Raw genomic sequence first — 21,985 nt, forward strand, 5'->3', positions numbered from 1 at the left:
ATGCTTGTTTATATATTGGTGACAAGCTTGCTGAGACCATCATCCCAGTGAACACCTTATGGCCCTTTCTTTTTAGAAATGTTTCTTCTAGACTCTCTTCAAATTCATATGGCAAGTTTTATTTGTTTTTTTGAGTTCTTGCAGCAGTTGACTATAAAGTTGACAGTAGACCTACCTCGTAGCTCTGTCTGGTACAGAATCCATCAAAAATACATTGTGTCTGTATGAGTGGGTGACAACTATAGAGCCTGAAGATGAGGAAACAATGCCTGTCCAAATTTCTGAAGCTAGGTGACTGAAATAGAGAGTGCAAATAATTTTAACAGAAAATGCAACATTACAGTTATTATGACATCATGTCATCTTTTGAGAGAGACACCAATGATGTGATAGGGTACTGCTGCAAAGGAAGTTAACACTTTGCTGATTTAAAATGATATAGGTGAAAATTTAAGATGGGCTCAATCAAAGCACTTTGATAAGGACAACTATCAGTGTTTTCATATCCTTTACTTAAGCCTCAAACCGATGTGGGTGATTGTACATTTGCTACTAGATAAGTCTAGGAGACAAAGCCATATACAAGTATCAACACTGACGTTTTTTAAAATGAGACATCTGATAGTAGCCATACAATTTCTTTTATGGAAATTATGCAAAGTTTTTTTTCTTTTTTTTTTTTTGGTATGAATAACCATAAATATAGCACGGAAGTGTTATTGCAGTAGGTGATATCCAAAGCGAGCGTTGTTGCTTTTGTAGTAAAAGGTCAGGCCACCTTTTTGGCTGGTAGAGTATGATACTAAAGCAATGCTGAACACAGTAGGAAATTATGCCTTCTAGTCAACATGTGTTGCTTTTCATCATGGGTGGTAACTTTTTTTCTCTCCTGTCCCACTTAATCTGTGTTAATTTAGAGTTGTTTGGTTTAAGGGTTTGGGTTTTTTGGTTGTGTTGTTACGGTTTTGTTTTTAAAGTAGGTTTCAGTCAAGTTTTCTTAGAGAACTTAACAGTAGAATCAATACATGACACTGAGAAAAAAATTATTTGAAAAGCTATTTTCAATTTCCTTCCATAAAATCTTCAAAATACACATTTTAAAACTACTCATCTTTACTAAATTGTACATATTTACAATAACTCATTTTTATTAGTTTTAGCTTGAATGTCTAGAATACAGTTTGTTCTATACACTGTATAGGCAGGCATGCCCACTTGCTCTCTTTTTTGCAATTTTACAGGTACTATTCCTGAGACTTGGGGGGGGTGGTGGTGTATGGAATTCAACCGTATATATGAATAATGGTCATTAAAGAGAATTTTCATTGCAATCACGTCAGTGGGTTGATAGGTTGTTTTGCAAAATACGTCTTTTCTTATATTTAATATTTTTTGGTTTAGGTCCAAAAAGTGATCACTTTATTTCATGTTAATCTATAAATTGACACCTAGTGGCTGTTGGATTAAGCTCTCCTGGCCTCCAGGAGGAGCAATAAAATAAGACCTCAGTGGAAAAGGGTTATGTAAAGTTGTGTTATCTTGCATTTGTCATAGACTAGGAGGGCATATGGACAGTTATTGGAGCTCAGTGAACATAGAATCACAGAATGGTTTGGGTTGGAAAGGACCTCAAAGATCATCTAGTTCCAACCCCCCTGCCATGGGCAGGGACACCCTCCACTAGACCAGGTTGCCCAAAGCCCCATCCAGCCTGGCCTTGAACACTTCCAGGGATGGGGCATCCACAGCTTCTCTGGGCAACCTGTTCCAGTGCCTCACCACCCTCACAGTCAAGAATTTCTTCCTAATATCTAACCATGTGGTCATTTACAGAACTACAGTTCTGGTATGTGCCTAAGTTATTTCATATTAAAATGAGATTGTGAAAAACCATTGTTATCCTTTTCTGTTTTAGTGGCACTAAGAAAAATAGAAACCAGTCATCACCTTTCAATAGATAAATCCCATCAGCACACGGAAATCTTTCAGAAGCCCTCACTGTCCATTGATATACCACAGAAACCACAACCTGGAGACTTGCCCCCAAAGCCTCTGCCTCTGGAATTAACTCAGAAACCTCAAGTGGGAGATTTACCCCCAAAGCCTGGAGAACTACCCCCAAAGCCTCAGCTAGGAGACTTGCCACCAAAACCACAACTTGGAGACTTACCTCCAAAGCCGCAAATGAAGGACCTTCCTCCAAAACCTCAGCTAGGGGAGCTGTTGGCTAAAACTCAAGGTGGAGAAGCATCACCGAAGCCTCAGCCCTCAGAGGCAAATCAAAAATCTCACTCCTTGGATCTTTCTCCAAATGTTCAATGTAGAGACGCCGTCCAAAGGCAAGCATCTGAAGAGTCTAATGACATAACTCATACCCTGCCAGAAACCCCGGTGCCACTTCCCAGGAAAATAAATATGGTAGGTATTATTCCAGTTCGTTGAAAGTATCATGGAAGGCTATGAATTTACTGTGGGACTGTCTGTGCTAAAAAAACCCCCAAAACAAACCCACCCTTGAGCTGTGCACACAAAGCAACATAACGTCATGGGTAGGATGGGGTGAGGTGCTCTTTTTGTGCCTCTTGCATGCTGAAACAAATACTTCATAGTAACATAAAGCGATAATCTTGGGAGCTTGACAGTGTATTTAGATTTATTAGGGAACTTGGGCATTTTTAGCTGTGCCAGTCATACTTCTGAATTCGTAGAATCATGGAATCCTTTTGATTGGAAAAGACTTTTAAGATCATCAAGTCCAACCATTAATGTAACACTGCTAAGCCCACCACTAAACCATGTCCCTCAGCCCCACATCTACATGTCTTTTAAATACCTCCAGGGATGGTGACTTAATCACTTCCTTGGGCAGCCTCTTCCAGTGCTTGACAACCCTTTTGGTGAAGAAATTTTTCCTAATACCCAATTTAAAATTGATCCATCCAACCGATCAGCAGTTTTCTATGCTGTCTTTGCTCACTGCATTGTATGCCTTAGAATGCTAGAATATTTACATATTTGATTTTTGTAAGCTTTTGTGAGCTTTAAGAAAAGAATGTTAGCACCTATTGTCAGTAGATAAAAAATTTAAAGTACAAGTCAACTGTGACAAACTAGTAAATGTTCCTGTCGTGAGTATTTGAGGTTGGTGTACGTAAATGGTTAACAAAGTTTCAGATATATTGCTGAAGTGGCAAAATTGGCATTGCTGGATGCTATGTAGTAGCAGAACTGAAACTGTAACTCAGTTCCAAGTCTCCTTGTTCAGCCCCCAAATTCATCTTGCTGCTCATCTTGCTAACCAGTGCAATTTCTGTCCAACAGAGGATTCTTCATGCATATGTATATTGAAATAATTTTACGAAACTCCAGAGCTCTCTTAAGATTTTCATCATTAAGAATACATCAAAAAGGAGATAGGTTTGCTTGTCAAATTGGCTATGCAAAGCACTTATGTAAAAGGAAATAAGGCTTCCGTTCGTGTAGTGAAAGCAGAGGGTGAGTTTCTCCCTTCCTGTGCTTCTCTGAGGAAGAACACTCACTCTTTCTGGAGCCATCACTCAGCTTGGCTTCTGTCATGGACTGGTCTGAGCTGAGAACAACAGGGTTGTTGCTCAGGCTTCCTGAGTGTTCTGGAGATTAAATAAAATAGTACAAGGATCTGATCAAAAAGTGTCTGCAACTGATTTGTTTACTTAAGTACTTTTAAATATAAGCAGGCAAATGATACTGGACATTCTCAGCTATTTGTCACTTTATTAAGGAAGGAAGGAAAGCAAACAGTGGAGTAGTTGTTTGGTTTGGGTTTTGTGTTGGTTTTTAACTCTCACCCTACTTTATACAGGACTCCTCTGAGAAAAAAAAAAAATCAGTGTTCTCCAAATTCAGCTATTTTCACCTGTGCAGTAAATAGTTCTACTGTTTTGCAGTGATCAAAATTATGATGTATCTGTGATACTTTCTAGTTTACACATCATTGCATGCACACGTGTGTCTCATTCACTGCAGGTACCTTTGCTCAAGTAATAATGTGCAAAAATTCCTTTTAAACGTATCCTGCCTCCATTTTCATCCTCTAGCTATATCCTCTCTGCACAAACCGGTGAAGTGCTACGTCACAGCGCAACAGTAAGACCTGTGACAGCAGCCACTAGTCCTTGTGGGTACTTTGCTCTTGGGTCTGACTATTCAGCCACTAAACAGATGAGCACAGATGGTTTTTTTGGAAGTTTTTTAAAAAAATCAATTGTTCAGAATTATGAAGTAAAAAGTACCAATGCTGTTAATATATTAAGGACTTGAAAGGATATTTTTAGAGAAGGAAACTTGCTCTCAGTGCTTCTAAAATCACACTGAGCACTTGAGTGCTCTTTTGTGTGTGTGTTTTCTATAAAGGAGAAAAAATACTTCTTTTTAAACAAAAAAAAATGTTGAATGTAAATAATAGCATGGAGGGATTATTAACGACTGATTATTATTCATTCTTAAGCATAAAAGTCTCTTCTAATAAGTTCTAATAGTGGATACAAGGAGTTTTGGGCAGGTGGTATTGGTTTTATAGTTGCAAATTGCATGTGCTGGAATTGCTTCTTTTTTTTTACACACCAGTGCCCCAAATCATGTTCTGGAAAATATATAGTCTTTCCAAAGCCATCCTTTTTTAAACCTTCCCAAGATTAAATACACCTCGGGCTTTAATTCTGCTTCGTACCGCTCTCCTAAGTGAAAGGAATAGAATATTAAAATGTCATCTGTGGTACTAATCAGAAGGAACTGGGAACAATTGCCATCATTTTTCGTTTGTTCTTATAAGCTGAGTTGCATGCAGTTCTCCAAGTTTAGAGGAATTTAAATTCCTTTAATCACTTTATTGAATAAGACAATTTTTACCTGGCAGAAGTAGTTGCTTCCCTTCATCACCAGAGGATTGATTGGAAGTGCTCTTACTTTGTAAATGTTCTCTGGAGTTGAAAGTTGGGACTGGCCCCAAATACCCATTAGTATTGAATTCCAGTCCCTTCTGATAGTTGAGATTTTTGTTCAAATTACATGGATTTGTTTAAAAAAAGAGAGCGTTCTTTGAAGTACCTTCTTGCTGCAGCAAACCCTTACTGTAAAACCCCTTTGATCTCCTATGAACTTCACTTCAGGTCTTTCTGTTCATTTGTCTTGAGTATGAGGTTTTTTAGTCTTACGTTGTTCTGTTAACTGCTTTGTCCCTTAGATCCCTCTACAATTGTTATTTTTCTGTACCTTGAGTTTAGTATGAGTGCTCTTTGTGTCTGTTCTGTTGTTGATCTGCAGGGAAATTTTTTTGCCAAAACACGGAGGTATTTCAGGTGGGTGGGTAATAGCAAAGAGAAGGCTCCCGAGGAAATTTCCTCTGTGAAGTTACTTTTGGCTCAAATTCCTCTAAACCTGCTGACTTTTCCTTCGTAGCCCTTCTGCTCTCATTTCCTTGCACTCTTCTTGGCTTTTTGCATTCTTGTTTTCTGACTGCTTCTGTTTGAGGAAGGAACGGTAGTTTTTGAAGAAGTGTGGGCATGAAAATACAGGAATACAAAGTAGCAGGAGTGTTATGCTGTGAACATTGCTTCCTTACTCTATTTGGAAATAATTTAAAGCATTTTCCCTGTTGTGCGAAACATATGTTTGGGGAGGAGTCTATGGCTCGAGCTTTTTCTCATGAATTAGCAGTATGCAGCAAAGTATGACCTAGAAAATACTTAGACTCAGAACGGTAGAGCTGTGAGAATATCTATTGTGGGTTATAATCACAAAATAGTACTGCTGGCTGAAATTAAGATTCGTTTAGTAAGAAATCGCTAACATTCTGGATGAAAAATCATTCAAAAATAACTTCTAATGCTATAAGCAGATCTCAAATCAAAGGATACTGTATTTTTGCACCAGATCCAAAACCAAAACTGCAAGGAATACTGGGATTTCAATGCAGCATTTTCCTCAGCCCTTACATCGCTTGTAACATTCAGAGGAGATTGGATTTCGTTTTCTGTTCAGGGTTTGGTTTTTTTAATGAAGTAAGTATTAGAGAAAGAGGGTGTTTGTGGACTGGAACAATGTAAAGACATTATTTAAACTTTCTATACTGGAGGAAGCGTAGGTTACTTAAGCTGTGCTCTCCACATTGAAGTCTCTTGGGAGTTCTAGATCATAAGAAAAAGACAACCTCCACCTGTGTAGGTAATTTTTTTATATGATTTTTTTTTTTAAAATATCCTTGTTGAAGCAGAGGGTTTTTTTATTTTTATGTCCCCAATTGCAGGGAAAGCAATTTGGTAGTCTTCACCTTGTAAAATAAAATATATAAGTTTTTGCTGTACTTTATGTCCTTCATCTAAAACGTCATTCTGTTTTTAGGGGAAAAACAAAGTTAGGCGAGTGAAGACCATTTATGACTGTCAGGCAGATAATGATGATGAGCTCACATTTGTTGAAGGAGAAGTAATTATTGTAACTGGTGAAGAGGACCAAGAGTGGTGGGTATGTATCTTTTCCTTTTATAGTTCCACATAACTTCCTTATGACTTTTAAAGGAAAGCCTATTTTTCCAAATTTTGGGGGTTTTGTTATTGTTTTGGTTTGTAGATTATTTTTTTTTTTATTTTGTTGATTTTTGGGAGGTGTTTGCCTGAGCTAACACCCAGCCCTTAAACTTGTATTAGAGAAGACCTTCTTTCTCTGGTAGGGTCTGTCTCTTCCTGGGAGTCTGCTAGAACCATCTTGACTAGGTTTGGCTTTATTGCTGGCTCATAACAACACGTGTTTACGTACGTCACACTTTGTAATGCACGCTAGCCTTTCATTAAATGAAGAGGTGGTGATTTTTACTCCATTTAGCATGCTCACACTCTTCTTGAAACATGAGATAGGTAATTATCTTTATTTCACCAGGCATGTTAAATTCCACCTACGGGGTTGCTGGAACTCTGAAAAACTATTTGTAATTAGCGTTGTAAGCTGCTGGTTTTCCTCCTAAAATGAGAGGTAGTTAACATTTTCTTGCCCTTCTTCCCTCCTGCACCATTGGTTTGTATCATACTCCCCCCCCTGCTCTGGACTGCATGCTGTTCTTTGGTTCTTGAGTGCTAACATCAGGTTTTTCTCAACCCCACTTGAAGTCTCCAACCCTCCCTTGACACCCTGCTTCTTGCCTCCAAAGCCCTGCTACCTCGTGCTTCCCTACCTAAAAATTGTTACTGGGGAAAATGAGACAGCTTTCACTTTGATTAAAACAAATTCTTATCGCAATGCTGCCTATGATTTTCTAATCTAAGTGCAGTGCAACCTTTGCCGATTTGGTTCTAGCTATGCGGCTCCTCTCACTCATCATTTAAGTGTGGAAGACTTTCAACTGAAAAGATGGTATCGAGAGAGCAACGCCCCGTGAAAAGCTGATGTATTACCCGTATCATCCAGTCCCTGATTACAGATGCATTAGCTGCTGAATCTGTTTTGTGAAGTGGCTTTGTAAGATCTCTGGGAACACGCTTGACAAGTTCCATGAAGTGCTCCAGTTTGAATGTTTCTGAGAAGGGAAATGAGGGCTGTTGACTCATATGCTTCAAAAATTTGGCTATACAAGAGGAAATGGCCAGCCCTGCATGTTTCCCCTTCCCATTTTGTTAGCGTGTGGAAGAGGAAGGAGGTACACTTTTATTCTGAAAGTAGTGAGCAGCCCCGTAGGAGGAGAAGAGGAGGGTTATGTGGTCAGTCAAGGCTGCTACTCCAGTGCTATCGGTTTGATAGTTGTTTATAATTATGCATTTTAAAGGTGTAAAGTTCATATAGAAGATGCCTTTTTAAAAAGTTGCTTGGCTATTTCTTTATAACTGATTGTTATGCAAAACGTGTAAGAAGTTGTACATGAAGAATACTTAATCAGGCAATTCTGTGATTTGTTATAAACACTAGTATGCACATAAATCATTAGGAATCATACTAATTCAGTGAGAAAATAGCTTTATCACTTTAAGCGAGCGAAGCATGCAGATTATCATAAGTAACTTTACAACTGCAGCAGACGTTTCCCTCAAGTGCGAGGTCTAGGATTTATTCAGTTAACCAAGGTGAATGGGTTTGAAAGACACAGACTAACCTGCGGTAACGAGGAAGGTCAGACAAAAGAAAACAAGGCTTCTGTTTTGCTGAGGTTCTTGAAATTCAGTGGTTGCTGTAAGCCCTTCTAGGTTTCCATATTCAGTTGTAGTTGTTTTGTTCTCTTTAGATTTAGTTGGCTTCATTTGTCTTATTTATAATGTTTATATAGTTTTATTTTGTTGCGTTATGCAAATTCAGACTAAGGTCTGCTTTAAACTGCTCAAGAACTTGCAAAGGCTCTGTTGGATCCGTGCAGTTCTGCCGCTTTTGAATGAAGTAAATGCAGTCTATGAATGCTACGTGTACACACACGCGTATATGTGTGTATGTATATATGTATGTGTTTCTTCTGTGTTGCAGATTGGCCACATCGAAGGACAGCCAGAGAGGAAAGGGGTCTTTCCAGTGTCCTTTGTGCACATTCTGTCGGACTAGTAAAAACAAACAAAAAAAATCCTAAACTTGAGCATTGCACATTCTTCATGCAAGACGGGCTTTTTAGCAAAAGCGAACGCTGCTGCCTCCCTGTAATCCTGTGCACAATTGTATATATAGCTGCTGTTACAAATTAAGAATTCATTTAAGTTTTCACCTCATGAGGTTGAATTCTATGTATTGTAAATATACCGTGTTATTCTGCCTTTGCCAGTATTATGGTAGCCTTGGAACCTGGCACGCCTTATTGGGTTCGTTGAAGCCATCCTCGGCATCTAGCACTTACACCTCTGTCTATGCTGTTCAACATACGTACGAACTGCCAGCTTTCCAAACATAGGTGGTCTCCGTCAACCATGTAACTGTACAGAAATGACTGTTCCTCATAACTCGGTATTCTCAATATACAATTAGCAGAAAGTTAGAATGAGTGAATGGTTTTGGACAATTTAAAAATCAGTCTGCAGTTTTTAAGTGTATGCAGTTTACAGCTATGAAACCCACTTCGGTATTTATTTAATATAGTGCTCAGTTAAGTGTAATTATGAAGACAAATATTCACTGACTTTACAGATAACAGTAATGTTTTATGGTGTGCATACAGCATTTCATGTTTATATTATGTGGACCTATGCCAAACTGTGATTGCAGTTCCCCTGTGACATTACCTCACTATAAAAAGTTACAAATTTATTTCATTCGAAAACTTATTTTAATGAGAATTAGTCATATTGTTCTTTAGTAGGTATATGTGAAATTTGCTGGTTTCTTTCACTGAATTCTTAGTAACCAAGGACTTCTAGAAAATGTTAACTGTTGACATTATGCATGCATTTAGATGCTTACTTGAAACCTGCCTTTGTACAAAAGTAGTACTGTAGTCATATAGCTACATTTGAAGAAAAGAACATTTTAACTTAATTGCTATTCAGATTAATGTGAGCTTGCAACAGTATTTGTTTATAGCTAAATTGGCTCTTTGAAAAATGATTTTGTGGGTTTTTTTTTCCTCTGCCTTCAACCTTGCTAAAAGTTAGTTACCTAAAATAAAATTTCTTAAGTGGTGATATAAGGATAAATTTAAATTATTTGTAATTGCTCTAAAAAGTGGAAGTTAAGATGACCTCTCATGTGTTTGGTCAGGCTGTTAATGACAGAGCTCAGATCACAACTATCAGGCTGGTTTTAGTAGAGTTCACTGAGCTGTAACGGTAATAGTCTTTAATTCAAAGCACCAAGTAACAGACATACTGTCATAAAGCTAATTTCTAGGAAAATCTTTGGAAGGCTGCATTGGACCTGAGGTTTCTTGAAAGTTGATGCAAAGTTGCATTGCCAGAAAACACTTAAATGTATTACTGAAAACTTTCATTTCCTATGTCACTTTCAGCATCATTTTTTTAACTTTGAACCATAATGCAGTTGTGTTTTTTCCATAGTTTGTCCGTAGCAGGTTCCATGACTTTCATACGTAGTTTTGTATTACTTGCTTTAAACGTTATTTTGGCTTCAGTACCCAGTACTGCGATTTCAAAGCAAATTGTCTTGGCTGCATGGAAAGATTTTCGTTTCATAAAAACACATCTCAGGCTTTCTGAGGGCTTTCATTTTTAATTCAGTTTTACAAGACTGTAGTCAGTGAATATTTAATTCTGTTTGTGGTTAATATAGAAACAAATATTGGTCTAAATCCCACATGGAAAAAATACAAAACATTTATCAACTGTTAATGGTTTTATCATTTATAACAAAAGTTTATTAAAAAAAACAAAACGCAATGAGTGAGCGAGCCTGCTGGCATCTAATCCTTCAGTATTACCAGCTCCAGTATTTCAGAATTTATTCTGTTTTTTTAGGGAAAGGAAGTCAGGATTAGCATTTATTTAGCATTCCATTTTATCCATTACTACAATGTTTTAAGTTGCATTAAAGAACAAAACCTATTCACTTTTGTGGTCAATTGTATTTTTAAGTGATCTTGAAATAAACTGATAAAAGCAAATCATATAAAGAAAACCTAGGCATGTAAAATTATGTAGAGTCAAATGTCTATTCTTTTCTACGCTCTTTAAAATAGTATACATATGCATTTTATAAAATTAAATGAGTTCCTTCGGGAACAATAGTTCTGTTTATTCTGGCTTATTGTGGGTCATAAGAAATCTGAAAATGTATGATATTGATTGAGTTTAAGTACAGTATTATATTTGAACTCAATGAGCCACTGTCTGCAATTTTGTACATGACATAATATTTGGAAAGTCTAAATCTTTATGGAAAATTAGCTGATAAGGGGTTGGGGGGAGGGGCAGGGGAAGGTGCCCCCAGAGGGGGAAGTATGCTCTGCAGATGATATCTTATTTACTGTTGAACAACAATTGCTATTTATTTTTTTATTACATAGTACATCAACGTGTACAGAAATCAGATCTGGTCATGCCACTAGTTGAAATCTTGACTTCTCATTGAATGTTAAGGTAAAACATCAGTACACATGTCTATTCACGTATTTAATGTGACAGTTTTTGAGTACTGTATGCGTTAATTTCTACTTTTTTAATATTTAAAATTGCTTTTAAATAAATGTATTCAGTTGATCCCAGTTATCTGAACAAGGCCCTTTTGTCAACTGGAATACCTTCTAGGGAGAAAGTCTGGATTCCAAACAGGTAGAACTAAAACACTTGAAATGTTCTCTCTTGACTGTAGAGCACCCCTTATATCATGCAATTAAATGTGTATCTCTCTAGCAGCTGTTAAATATGGATGCAATTGCCTTTATCTGGAAAACTTTATTTACTAAAGTTAGCATCAAAACCCTTAATTTGTCCATGAGTTTCGATTGGTGTCTCTGTGGCTCAGTAGGCTCTGCGGAAAGCCAGCCCCGCGCCTTTTCTCCAGCTGGCCCTTGGGGTTGAGAAGAACCCCCCGGCACGGCCCTCTGTCCCGCACGCCTTCCTCTGCCCCGGGCAGTGTTACCAAACCTGACAGCGGCTCTCAAACCTTTCCTGGATGGCATGATGTTACTGCTTGGAATCCCAGCTCCGAACCAGCTTGCAGAGGTTATTTTTCACCCTCCCTGACTCGTTTTTTGGAAGTTTTGCATTTAAGACCCTCACCTCTCAAAACTGCTCCAAAAAGAACAAGTCACTTGAAATTGCTAGATAGCCATGAGAACATCCTTTAGCCAGAGGAGAAGTTTGGGAGTGCAGAGTTATCAGATCTGGTTTGTATGAAAAATAGTAACGGCAACAGCACAGGGCTCAGGGGACTGCTGTGGTAAGATAGCTGCTTCAGGGCTGAATCGTAGCGCAGGCACAGCCTGGGTTCCTCGTAGAATATTCTGCTCGGTTAGTTTTGTGCTTTTAACATAGGCTAAACATAGGGGGCGAGGGGTGTGCGAAATATGGACGTGGGGCGGGGGAAGCAGTCTGGTTCAATATTCTGCTCTTCCTCAGTTTGTACCTTGCCACAGTATTTCAGATAACAGCACTCAGATCTGCTGATTCAAATATCCTCAGTTCTCGGCCCTACTTGTATTACTTGTTCTTCAGCAACAAGTCTTGATTTCCTTTTGCAAGTCAACATCGAGGTGGATATCTCGTACGCTGTTTGGGGCAGAAGAGACCAAGGCAAACACATGCCCAGAGAACTCCCTTGGTGTTCAAAGTTTCAGTCTGCTTACCTTTTTCCTGGCAAACTTAAAGCTCATAGTTGAACAGAGTGACTGGTAATCAAAGCCAGTGAAAGTGGTGCAACTCTTAAACACCAGTCAGTGAAACCCAGAAGTAGCTGCCCCCGCCCAACAAACCCCCAAACACTCCAACCCTGTAAATATGGTTGAATTGTTTTCAGATGCTTCCCCCCTCCCCAGACTCTGCAGTTCTGTGTGACAGTTCCCCTGAGCATCAACAAAAAGCAATGTTGCTCTCCCCGCACGCTGCCCTGTGACGTGGTTTCATGCCACTCACACCCCACACCAGCAACCCTCCTACGCCCAGAAACCCGAATATGGCAGAGGAGCAAACGTCCCTACGTAAATAAAGTTCAGCTTCAGACCTTAAATGCTTACAGACAACTTATAAATTAGTCTTTAGTTTAGGGCTGCTGGGGGTGCTTTTATGAGACGCTTTAGCCCTTCTAAAACAGCCAGAGGCTTTTCAGATGGATGCAGAATGCACACAGGACTGTAAGATGTATATAGCTGCAAGCCAAAAATTTTCTTATCTAATACAAACTAACTATTTCAAGTTGTCCTAATGATACTTTTAGGGCTATACATATCATGATTTACAGCTCAGTCATCTGCTCAGAGAGTGCTCAAGTTTCTTCTTGAGATAAACTAAGTGCTGTTTGTCAGCTTGCACTGAAGCTTACCCCTCCCCACGCTGCGGCACGCACAAAACCTGCGAGTCTTGACTAGTTCTTGTCAGCTGCTGTTGGAGTGACACTAAGAACGATAGTGTGTCACGGCACAGGCTTTGCCTTGTTCCTCTGTACGTTACAGAACAGATCCTCCTGTCTGCAGTGAGGTGGATGTCTGCTCTGGTCTCTTCTTATAATAGCGGGGGCGGGGGACAAACAATTTGTGACAGCTGTCACATCTGCTAACCATGTCAGAGCAGAGGAGAAGCTGATCGGTCGTTTGCTGTACCACCTGAAGAATGTTTTCAATGAGCTTTAAGCTTACCTGGAACTTTAAATCCAGTGATAATGCTACTCTGCAGTTCCCACCAGTTTGGTCTTGGTTCTTGTAGATCAGAAATGTCCCCATGTGCTTGTTGCTTTTCACTGAAAGGCGGTGTCAGACTAGGTCCATCTCCACCATGGGAGTTTTTCTCCAAGGCTTGAAGATGTTTCTTGTGCTTCAGTTACCACCAGAAATTCAGAAATCTGATGTTTCTGTCACAGTCACATTGTGTAGATGAATCGTCCTTGACCACTGGAAACTTGACTGCTCCCGAATGGCTGCGTTAGAGGCTCTTTTATTGCATTTACCTTTGTTCAGTTCACAGCAATAGCATTAGACTTGGGGTTTTGGGTAACTAATTTCCCCAGTCTCTTTCCCAGGGAATACTACAGGAAGAACTTACTACAGCTGCCTGTAAACTTAGAAGAGTTAGGAGTAGCATGCAATAGCTTAATTCAGAAACTGCTCTCAAACCTAGTTTAGTACATCGATGTTTTTCATCTCCCTGCTCCCACATCCCTGCTACGGTACTAAGCGCGAACATGCCTCTGAGCTGGAGTTGTTCGTGTTTAAAGAAAAATCAAAACCTTAAGTATCAGAAAGGCTTGAAATGTGATCCTGAACTTCAGACAGAGGAAAGACAAACCGCCTCTTAGCTGAACGTGCACAGGAGAGGTCAGCAGCTGTTTGTTGGTTAAGCAGGGTTTGTGCGGTGGTTGTCTGTCGGAGCCTGCAGACTTCCTTAGTGACCCAGTGGCAGCAGTAGCCACATGCTGCTTCACACACACCTCAAAGACAAAAGCAGACATTTTTTCAAATTCGTAACGATTCTCCTGCCTGTAATCACCTGCCCCTACTGCCAGCCATCCTGTCCATGGCTCTAGTCCTACATGCTCACGTGTGCTCACTTTCCCTATATTCACTGTAGATTTTCAATTCAGAGCTGTAGCTCTACTTCAGTAACTCGAGGCAGGAAAGCAAGAGCCCCAGGCAGCTGAGCAGTGAGCAGCATGCTCTCATTTCAAATGGGACTTTTTATTGCATGGAAACCCATCCAGGAGCTGGAAAAAAGCCTTGTGGAGCAACTCCAGGACCCTTGCAGTAGCTCTGACCTCTGTGCATAGAAGTATGGGGATGAAGGGCAGATTTGTGATCCAGGATCTTCTTCAGTCTCCATCCTCCCTACAGGAACTGGGCCAGCCTCTGCAGAAAGAAGCAGGAGAACAAACGCTAAACCTGCCTCTGTAGGGTGCAGGGAGCTGCTGGCCTACTTCCAAGGGAAGCTTAGCAGCTTGGACAGCTGGAGAGCAAGGAGCACCGAGCTTCACATGAAATGAACTTACACTGAGCGATGCTGGAAGATGGGGACTTCTGAGCCTTCTGCAAAGTATAAGAACTAATCTGAGCTCTACCTGTGCTACGTGGTGGAGGTGTGAGAAGAGCAGGGGATGGGGGCAACACAAACCACCACTTAAACCCCTTTGAAAGAGTATGAATGACACTGTCGTCGATACGAAAATCAATCGTAAGGAGACAGCAGCTCTCCTGTGAGCACTGCCAATAGGTGGGCCATATACTCACCTCAAAGCTCAAGGTAATGCAGAGATTTAAGTGATATGAAGAAGTGAAGGTCCCTTGTCCAGGAGAAGCAGCAAGATCTTAGCAAACAATAATGGGGGGGGAGTGGGCAGCGAGGCAGTCAGACCATCTGGTCAGTGCTGCAAGTAGCTGCTGTCGTAGTTGGGCCCTGTGAAGGAGCAGAAGGCACCAGATGTGCAGGCAGGTCTGTGCCCAAGATCCAGCGAGCAGGAGCATTTGGCTGTAAGCAAGGAGGTGCCGCTGTCACTAGACCAGTCCTGGGCAGCAGCCCCAGGCTGGGTCCAGGTCAACCTCAGACATGGTTGTGGCACCCTCACTACCCCCTTGGAGCAGGTCTGGAACAGTCACCTTGCTTAGGGATGGATTTTGCTCAGGATCATCCTTTAACTCGGCACCTGTGTTCCCTCCAGGCCTGAGTGAGGTGCTGCCGGGTCCAGCAGAAAAGCTCCTTCTGTTGCCTTTCCTTGCTGGGATGCAGAGAAAATTTAGATGAAAAAGAAAATATTAAATTTGGGCTTGGAAAAACCCTCTCTAATTCAAAACCCTTGGGAGCAGGATTTTGTTCCTCTCACTTGCCCAGGGCAGTATTCTGCCTAAATGTTTTTCATACAAAATGTGGTTTATTTAGACCAGGGTCATCACCTCCCTCTCTGTATTCAAGCGCCTGCTCTGCCTGTGGTCCCTAGCTTTACCTGCTTGCCTGGTGGAATATAAAAGGTGGCACCAAGTGTAGGACTTCTGTGTAGGAGTCCCATTACCTCCATGACTTCTCAGCGCCCTGACCTCACCGCTGCCCCTGTCTCCATCTGCTTTGGGCTACAGACAGGACTTGTAGCCATTGTGGCCATCGCAGTGAGACCCGTGCCGTGGCACGGGGCTGCAGAGCGAGCTGAAGCATCGCAGCCCCCTGCCAGCGGCTGACAGTGAAGCCAAGCAGCAAAATGCCATTTAAAGAAATTACCTTAAGACGTGTTACTCGTACTTAATCCCTGTCCCTCCCTGAAAGGGATCGATGGTGCAGGAGAACAACAGCATCTGTTGATGGAGGGAGACCTTCCTGCTGGGCAGATGGGGATCCGGATGGCCTCAAGATGCCTCCTGCGACCAAGATGCCGTCAATCATTGACATGAGATGGAGGAGCAAGGTGCCTCAGGGATGTCACAACCGCTCTGGTGTCTGAGCATGGCTCCAGAGATTGAAGGAGCTATTTGGGTTTGAAGGAAAAATTCAGCTTTCATGAGTTTTTTGTTTAGTTTGGGAAGATCAGTCATAGAGGCAACGTCCCACTGAAGTGGTTCGGCTGCCAGGCCGGATAACCAGGCTCTGACCGTAGCAGGGACCAACGCCTGCATTTGGAGATGCCAACCAACCGCCCCGTCCCCAGGACTGTCACCTGCGGTGCCCTTCCCCGGTGTACACGGGCAGCCCCAGCCTGCCCTTGGGGCCTGCGCAGCGCTCCGGCGGAGCCTGCAGCCAGAAGGCTGTTGGGGATGGTTGCTTTTGGTGTGCACGCATTTAAAGTTCGCGAGGTGCTCCCTGCGTGTCGCTGATACCGTCCGATTCCTGCAAAGCTCTGTTTGTCGCAGGCTTTGTGCACGCTTGCCCAGAGCACCCTCTGTGTCTGGGGCTGGCCCGGGGCCGAAGGAAGGGTCCCCTTGCACCGGGACACCGCTGGCTCCTCCCGAAAGGTCCCTGCTCGCCCCCTGGGACGTGGCCACGGACCCTGGGGCGAGGGCCGAGGCGGAGGGCTCTGACCCCTGCCCAGACGGGCCTCTCTCCGCGGGAGGGGCAGGGACACCCCACCCGAGTGCCACCTGCCCCGCGGGGGCTGCCCGGGGTGAAGCCGCTGCTCCTCACGGCGATGGGAGGGGGGAATCGGGGCCGGGCGCGGCGAAGGTGCCGGGGCCGCCTCTCCCTCCCCCCGCGCCGCTTCCTTTTATAGCGATGCGGCACCGCGCCCGCCGCCGGCAGCCAACCTGTGGCCGTGACGCCGCCGCCCGGCAACCCGGAAGGCCAGGCTGCGCCCCCGGGCCGCCCCGCCGCCAGGTAGGCTGCCCGCGCCCCCCGCCGCGGGCGGAGCGGGGAGGGAAGGGGAGGGGCGCGGCTCGGCGGGAGCGGGAGCGGGGCGGCTGCCGGCGGGAGGACCCCTGCCTCGGCGGCTAAGGGGAACCGGGCGGGGAGCCTGAGGGGAGCGGGGGATCGCCTGAGGGAGCCGGGGGGTGGGCACCTGCGGGGAGCCGGGGATCCTCGGTTGAGGGGAGCCGGGGGCAGTCGCCTAAAGAGCTGGGGGATCGCCTGACGGGAGCCGGGAGGAGCCTGAGGAGAGCCGGGGGGTGGGCACCTGTGGGAAGCGGGGCATCGTCCGAGGGGAGCCGAGGGGTGGGCGTCTGGGGTGGGAGCTGGGAGGAGCCTGAGGGGAGGAGGGTGCGGAGGGAAGCTGGGGAGGACTCGAGGGGGAGCCGGCGGCATGGAGGGCCGGGGAAAGGGTCGCCCCCGCCCCGCGGGACCCCTCCCAGGGCGGGGAGGCGCAGCCCCGCGGGGCTGGCGGTGGGTGATCGCCGCCGGCCGGGGCAGCCTTGCCCTTTCCCGGCCCCCTGCCCGCAGCGCCAGGCCGTCTGTCAGGCAGTAAGGGCAGCCGGGGGGGAGCCCGGGTCGGGCTGAAGGCCGGAGCCGCCGCCTCAGTTTCCCTCAGTGCGCGGGGGCTGCGAGGCCGCCCGAGCCCGCGGGGGCCGGGGGGCTCTTTGCTCGTGTCCGCGAGGGCTGGGCACAGGAGATCCTCTGGGACTGGGGGATGGAGGTGACAGATCCAGCGAGCCAGGTCTCAGCCCTTGAGCCAACCAACAGGATTTCCAGCAACTGCCAGGTTGAAACAGAGCAGCAGTAAGCTGGGGCGGTCGGCTTCAGGAGGAAGCCACAGTTTGGTACTGCGTGCTGTGCGCAATGGGTGCTGCTTATGGCCGTCCTGGGCTGGGAGCAGCGGTGACAATGTTAGCTGGCAGCTTCTTGCACTGAGCTGGGTGTGTTGCATTTGACTATCCCTTGATGCTCGGATAGGACAGGTGCTAGGCTGGAGACTTTTCAGTCATCATCGTTCATGCAAATCTTGCACCTGCTATTGACTAAACATCTAAAAGTTCAGCCCAGCGGCCAGAAATGCACTGGACTGGCCGGCAAGGAGGCCAGCACTTCTGCTTTGGGAGATCTGGTACTTCCTCGTCTGGGCAGGGATGGCCGTGTGGTTGTGATCGTGACTGTGTGAAAGATACCCCTCTCGCAGCATTTCAAGAGGATTAGTGGTGAAATAGGAAATAGCACAGAGCAACCCCTAAACCATGAAGATTAACTGGCTGTATGGTTTAGAGCGGCATTACCCTTTTGCCATTTAAAACTGAATTCTTATTCTTCATAATATTTTTTTAAAAGATATGACTGAGAAAGCCTTGAAGGGTATGCACTGTTGATTCGGTGTTTTGTTAGGTGTGCGATTAAAACAGTAGAGAGGCCCTTTTTTCAAACAAAGCAAACCCCACATCTCCACCCCGAACCAAGAAGTGTTTTGAAGAGAGGTGGGATTTGGTTGGAAGCGTAACGTCGTCTTTGTTTCAGTGCTTGACTGAAACCAAACCCGGCGGCAGGCTGCTGCCTGTTTAACGTCAAGGACGCCAGTGCTGCTGCTGTGGGGAGCAGGGCAGCATTCGGAGTACCTACATGAGCTTTGAGTGATCCTGCCGGGTGCACAAATACTCTGGGTGGTTTTGGTGCTCAGCACTGCACAGTAGAGCTCCTCGGGGGCATCTTGCCTTAGCGAGAGGCAGCACTTCGCTGCATGGCTGCTGCAGCTTGGTAGGGACCGGGAGCTGTGTGGGCAGCAGGATGCTCTCGAGCTGCTGTTGCAGGTGGCAGTTCCTTACCTGCTGCTTTGGTCTTGCTCGCGTCGAGCAGTGGTCAAACCGAGAGGCCTCGTTAGTGCATTTTCCAACGGTCGTCACCACTTGCTGTCCCAGGGCGCACCAGAGGTTGGCGGTGCGGTTTCCTCCGTGGCTCAGCAGGAGAAGCACCCGTGGCGTGCTGGAGTTTCTGAGCAGGTCTAAGGCAGTGCTCTGCACAGAGACTGGGAAGTGCTTAGATCCAGCAGGAACAGTCATACCAACAGGACTTTTTAAAAGTCTACAGCATCCGTTTCTGTAACTGAGATCGATAGTTCAGACTGCTCGGCAAGGAGCGTGTGCGATGGATTTTCAATAATCTGCACAGCACAGCTCAGGCTTGAGGAAAAAATAATTAGGCCTCATTCTGTGCCTCTAAATGTGAGTGTGTCCACTAAGAGCTGTGGAAGAACCCGATGCGCTGAGGGTAGTTAAAAGCTTAATGCTGCTTGCAGAGCGTGGGAGGGCACGGCCACTCTTCACTGCTGTTTCTTTTTATTCAAAGGTAGCAGAGGATAAATAGCTCACAAGAATAAAGACTGGTGTTTGACTGAGATACTTCCTGTGCTTGTTGGAGAAGAACAAGGCCAAGAGTATTTTGAAAGTGAAAGCTTATTTCCTGTGAAAAACTTTTGTTGAAGGGTGAGACTGGTTTAGAGCTGGAGTCACAGCTGTGGTGATTCAGGCCAGCCACGCTGGCACCTGGATGGGGCTGGCCAGGTTGGTCTGAGGCAGAGTGGAGGGCACCGAGTGCTGGCCTGTCTGAACCTGCAAATGGGAACAGGCACAGCATCATGTGCTCTTCTTGCCTCACTGGGAACAGGAAGAGAGGTTCTGTCCTCTGCCTGCACGCAGCCTCGAGAGCTTGATTAGAGACTACAGGTTGGTTTGGCTGCAGGTATAAACTGGCCTGCTCTGGTTGACTGAATACGTGCTCCAGAGGCTCAGCTGAGAGCCAGCGTAGGTCTCTTGGCCACCCAAGCAAAGTAGATGCAGGAGTGTGATCCTATCATGGATATCAGGACTGTTTCTGTAAGCTGAAGGTCATTCCTGCAGCGCTCTCTCAACCCTGACTTAGAAAGGCTTGTTTCTGAGGTGAGCCCAGTCCAAGCCTTATCTTCCTAATCATCTGGTTTAGGTTTTCCTTTATTGCTTACCATAGCTGTGAGCTTGCTTATCTGCTGAATCACTGTCCTCGTGCAGACCTGCACAGTTCCACCGGGAGCTGGATCGGGCTCCCTGGCTCCCAGGCACTGTCTTTCCCCTGCAGCAGCACAGCCCTGGGGACAGTCTGCTGGCATACAGCTGCTGGAGCAGGGATTTCCAATCTGCAGTCAGGCTGCATCTCGCAGTGGGTAGCAAGCACTTTGCATGGTGTCTGCAGTTACTCAGCTGTTGGAAACCTTTGTTCTGCGCTGCTCTATGTGAAGCTTGCTATAGCTTGGATTTTCTTTCGATGCCTGAGTTCCATTACTGTCCTTGCTGGGTATATTTTACAACTCCTCCCCTTAGTGTTGTGGGATTTTTTTTGTTGGTTTTTGAATACTGCACACGTGAATTTATTGCCTTAAGTTCTTTCTATGCCAGAGATGCTCAAACTGAGTGTGTGTGTGACCTTGTGGTATTACATGGGATAAGTCTAATAGATAGCTTTGGTTTCCATTCCCAGCAGTTTTTGACACGGTGCAAGATGCTTTTCTGTCATCAAAAATGCAATTTTTAAAAAATGCTGGGTTTGATACCTGCTTTGCAGAAATGCTGTAAGATCTACTCCAGGGTATCTAGTGGACAGACTCTGTAGTTCTCAAAGATAGAAAGGACAGAAAGGGAAAAATATCAAATCTTCTCACTGCAGCAGAAAACCAGGAATTTTATCTGAGTTTCGCTAAAACAGTCTTTATCTCAGCTAGAATTAGGAACCGGTCCCTGCTGCATCTGCCTTGTTCCCAATCTTGAGCTCAAACCTCCTGGCCACAACCCTCTCTATTTAAGACAAAAATATAGACACTAGTTGTAATCTGTGCTATGAAAATCTAATCTGTGACCTAATTTGTTGTGATACCATGAAGAACCTGTCAGTAGCAATCACTGTAACCCGTGGCAGGGATGCACTGCCCGCTTTCCAAGAGCGCTCACTCGCTCAACGTAGCCTCAGAGGGAGCAGTGTCATGCCAAGTGTGTACGTTTGGGCTCCTCTCCTGCCAAATTGGGGGAATAATACACGGACAACTCTCAGATCACTTTTGTCATTCTTTTAAAATGAAAGTGGCAAGGGCAGTCTTACTGTGTGTGGAAGTGAAACTCTTCTGCAGGCGATCCCGGCGGAACAGGCCGGTTTGAAATGTGTGGGAAGGAAAATGAGATGCAACTAAAGCTGGACCATTTTCTCTGTGTGTTGTGATAGCCATTTACCTGTTAATTCCTCGTTCACCTTGTCTGCGGCAGCAACTTGGACGCAACCAACTCACTGGGTGAGTGGTTAAAGGAGTGACTTGTCTAATTAACTTGGCACCAGTGTGAGCTGAGGTTTCAGGGGCTGATTCTCAGAGGCCAAAATTGGTGCAGCCCCTTTGAGTCAAGTTTATTGTCCTTTAAGGGGAAAAAAAAACCCCAAGATCTTTCATGGTGTGTTACTGAAACCATAGCACTACCAGTCCTGCTCTGCAAGGGTAGAGAAGGAAGGGAGGTTTTACAGGTTGGGAATGCACAAATAATAGGCTGACAAACTGGGTATCATATTCCTAGGTCCCTGCAGTCCTATGTCTGACAGGGAGAAATCTTAACTGAGGAACTACTGCTCTATCAGAAACGGATAGCAGAGCTGGGCTTCCGGTTTCATTATTTTAGAAATAACAGTTCCTTTTTTTAAAAAATAGTATCTTTAAAGTGCTTTACTTGAAAGTACTAAATTAAAATGTGCAGGGGCATGCAGTCTGTTAGTAACTGCTAAGATCTGTGTCTGTCCTTAGTGAGACACCATCAGTCCATTTGGACTTTGAGAGCCTCCGGGTTCCTAGCTGGGTTTTTGGGATTCTGTAAGATGTGTGTCCAAAACAAGGCCATAGTCTGTGGTCTGATGCCTTCCCTGCTCACCGTCCCAGGAACTACCTGTGCTGCTGTTAAGGCATTAGCACCTACGCTTTTTATTTTGAGCCTCTTTATTTTCAGTACTTGTCCACTTCTTGTTCCCTAGCATACATTAGGTGTATATTAGCA

At 44.5% G+C, this 21,985-nt stretch overlaps 2 protein-coding genes across 6 annotated transcripts in view; both read left to right on the forward strand.

Moving 5' to 3' along the window:
- ASAP1 (ArfGAP with SH3 domain, ankyrin repeat and PH domain 1) overlaps positions 1–11,156 on the forward strand; it is a 161,789-nt gene extending 150,633 nt beyond the window's left edge. For all 4 annotated transcript variants that reach the window (XM_075743314.1, XM_075743316.1, XM_075743318.1 and 1 more), the window contains 3 exons: positions 1,916–2,418; positions 6,379–6,501; positions 8,479–11,156. In XM_075743314.1, coding sequence (XP_075599429.1) covers positions 1,916–2,418; positions 6,379–6,501; positions 8,479–8,553 — 701 coding nt within the window. In that variant the 3' untranslated portion in view covers positions 8,554–11,156. The remainder of the gene's footprint in view (positions 1–1,915; positions 2,419–6,378; positions 6,502–8,478) is intronic.
- Positions 11,157–16,767: 5,611 nt separating this feature from the next.
- The window catches only part of CYRIB (CYFIP related Rac1 interactor B), a 96,157-nt gene continuing 90,939 nt past the window's right edge, over positions 16,768–21,985 (forward strand). Inside the window, exon 1 of one of the 2 annotated variants that reach the window (XM_075743323.1) lies at positions 16,768–16,889. The gene's annotated coding sequence lies outside the window, so the exon portion shown is untranslated. The remainder of the gene's footprint in view (positions 16,890–21,985) is intronic. The other variant, XM_075743320.1, reaches the window with a different exon arrangement.

This window comes from Balearica regulorum, chromosome 2 (genome assembly GCF_011004875.1).
Source record: "Balearica regulorum gibbericeps isolate bBalReg1 chromosome 2, bBalReg1.pri, whole genome shotgun sequence".
Lineage (NCBI taxonomy): Eukaryota > Metazoa > Chordata > Aves > Gruiformes > Gruidae > Balearica > Balearica regulorum.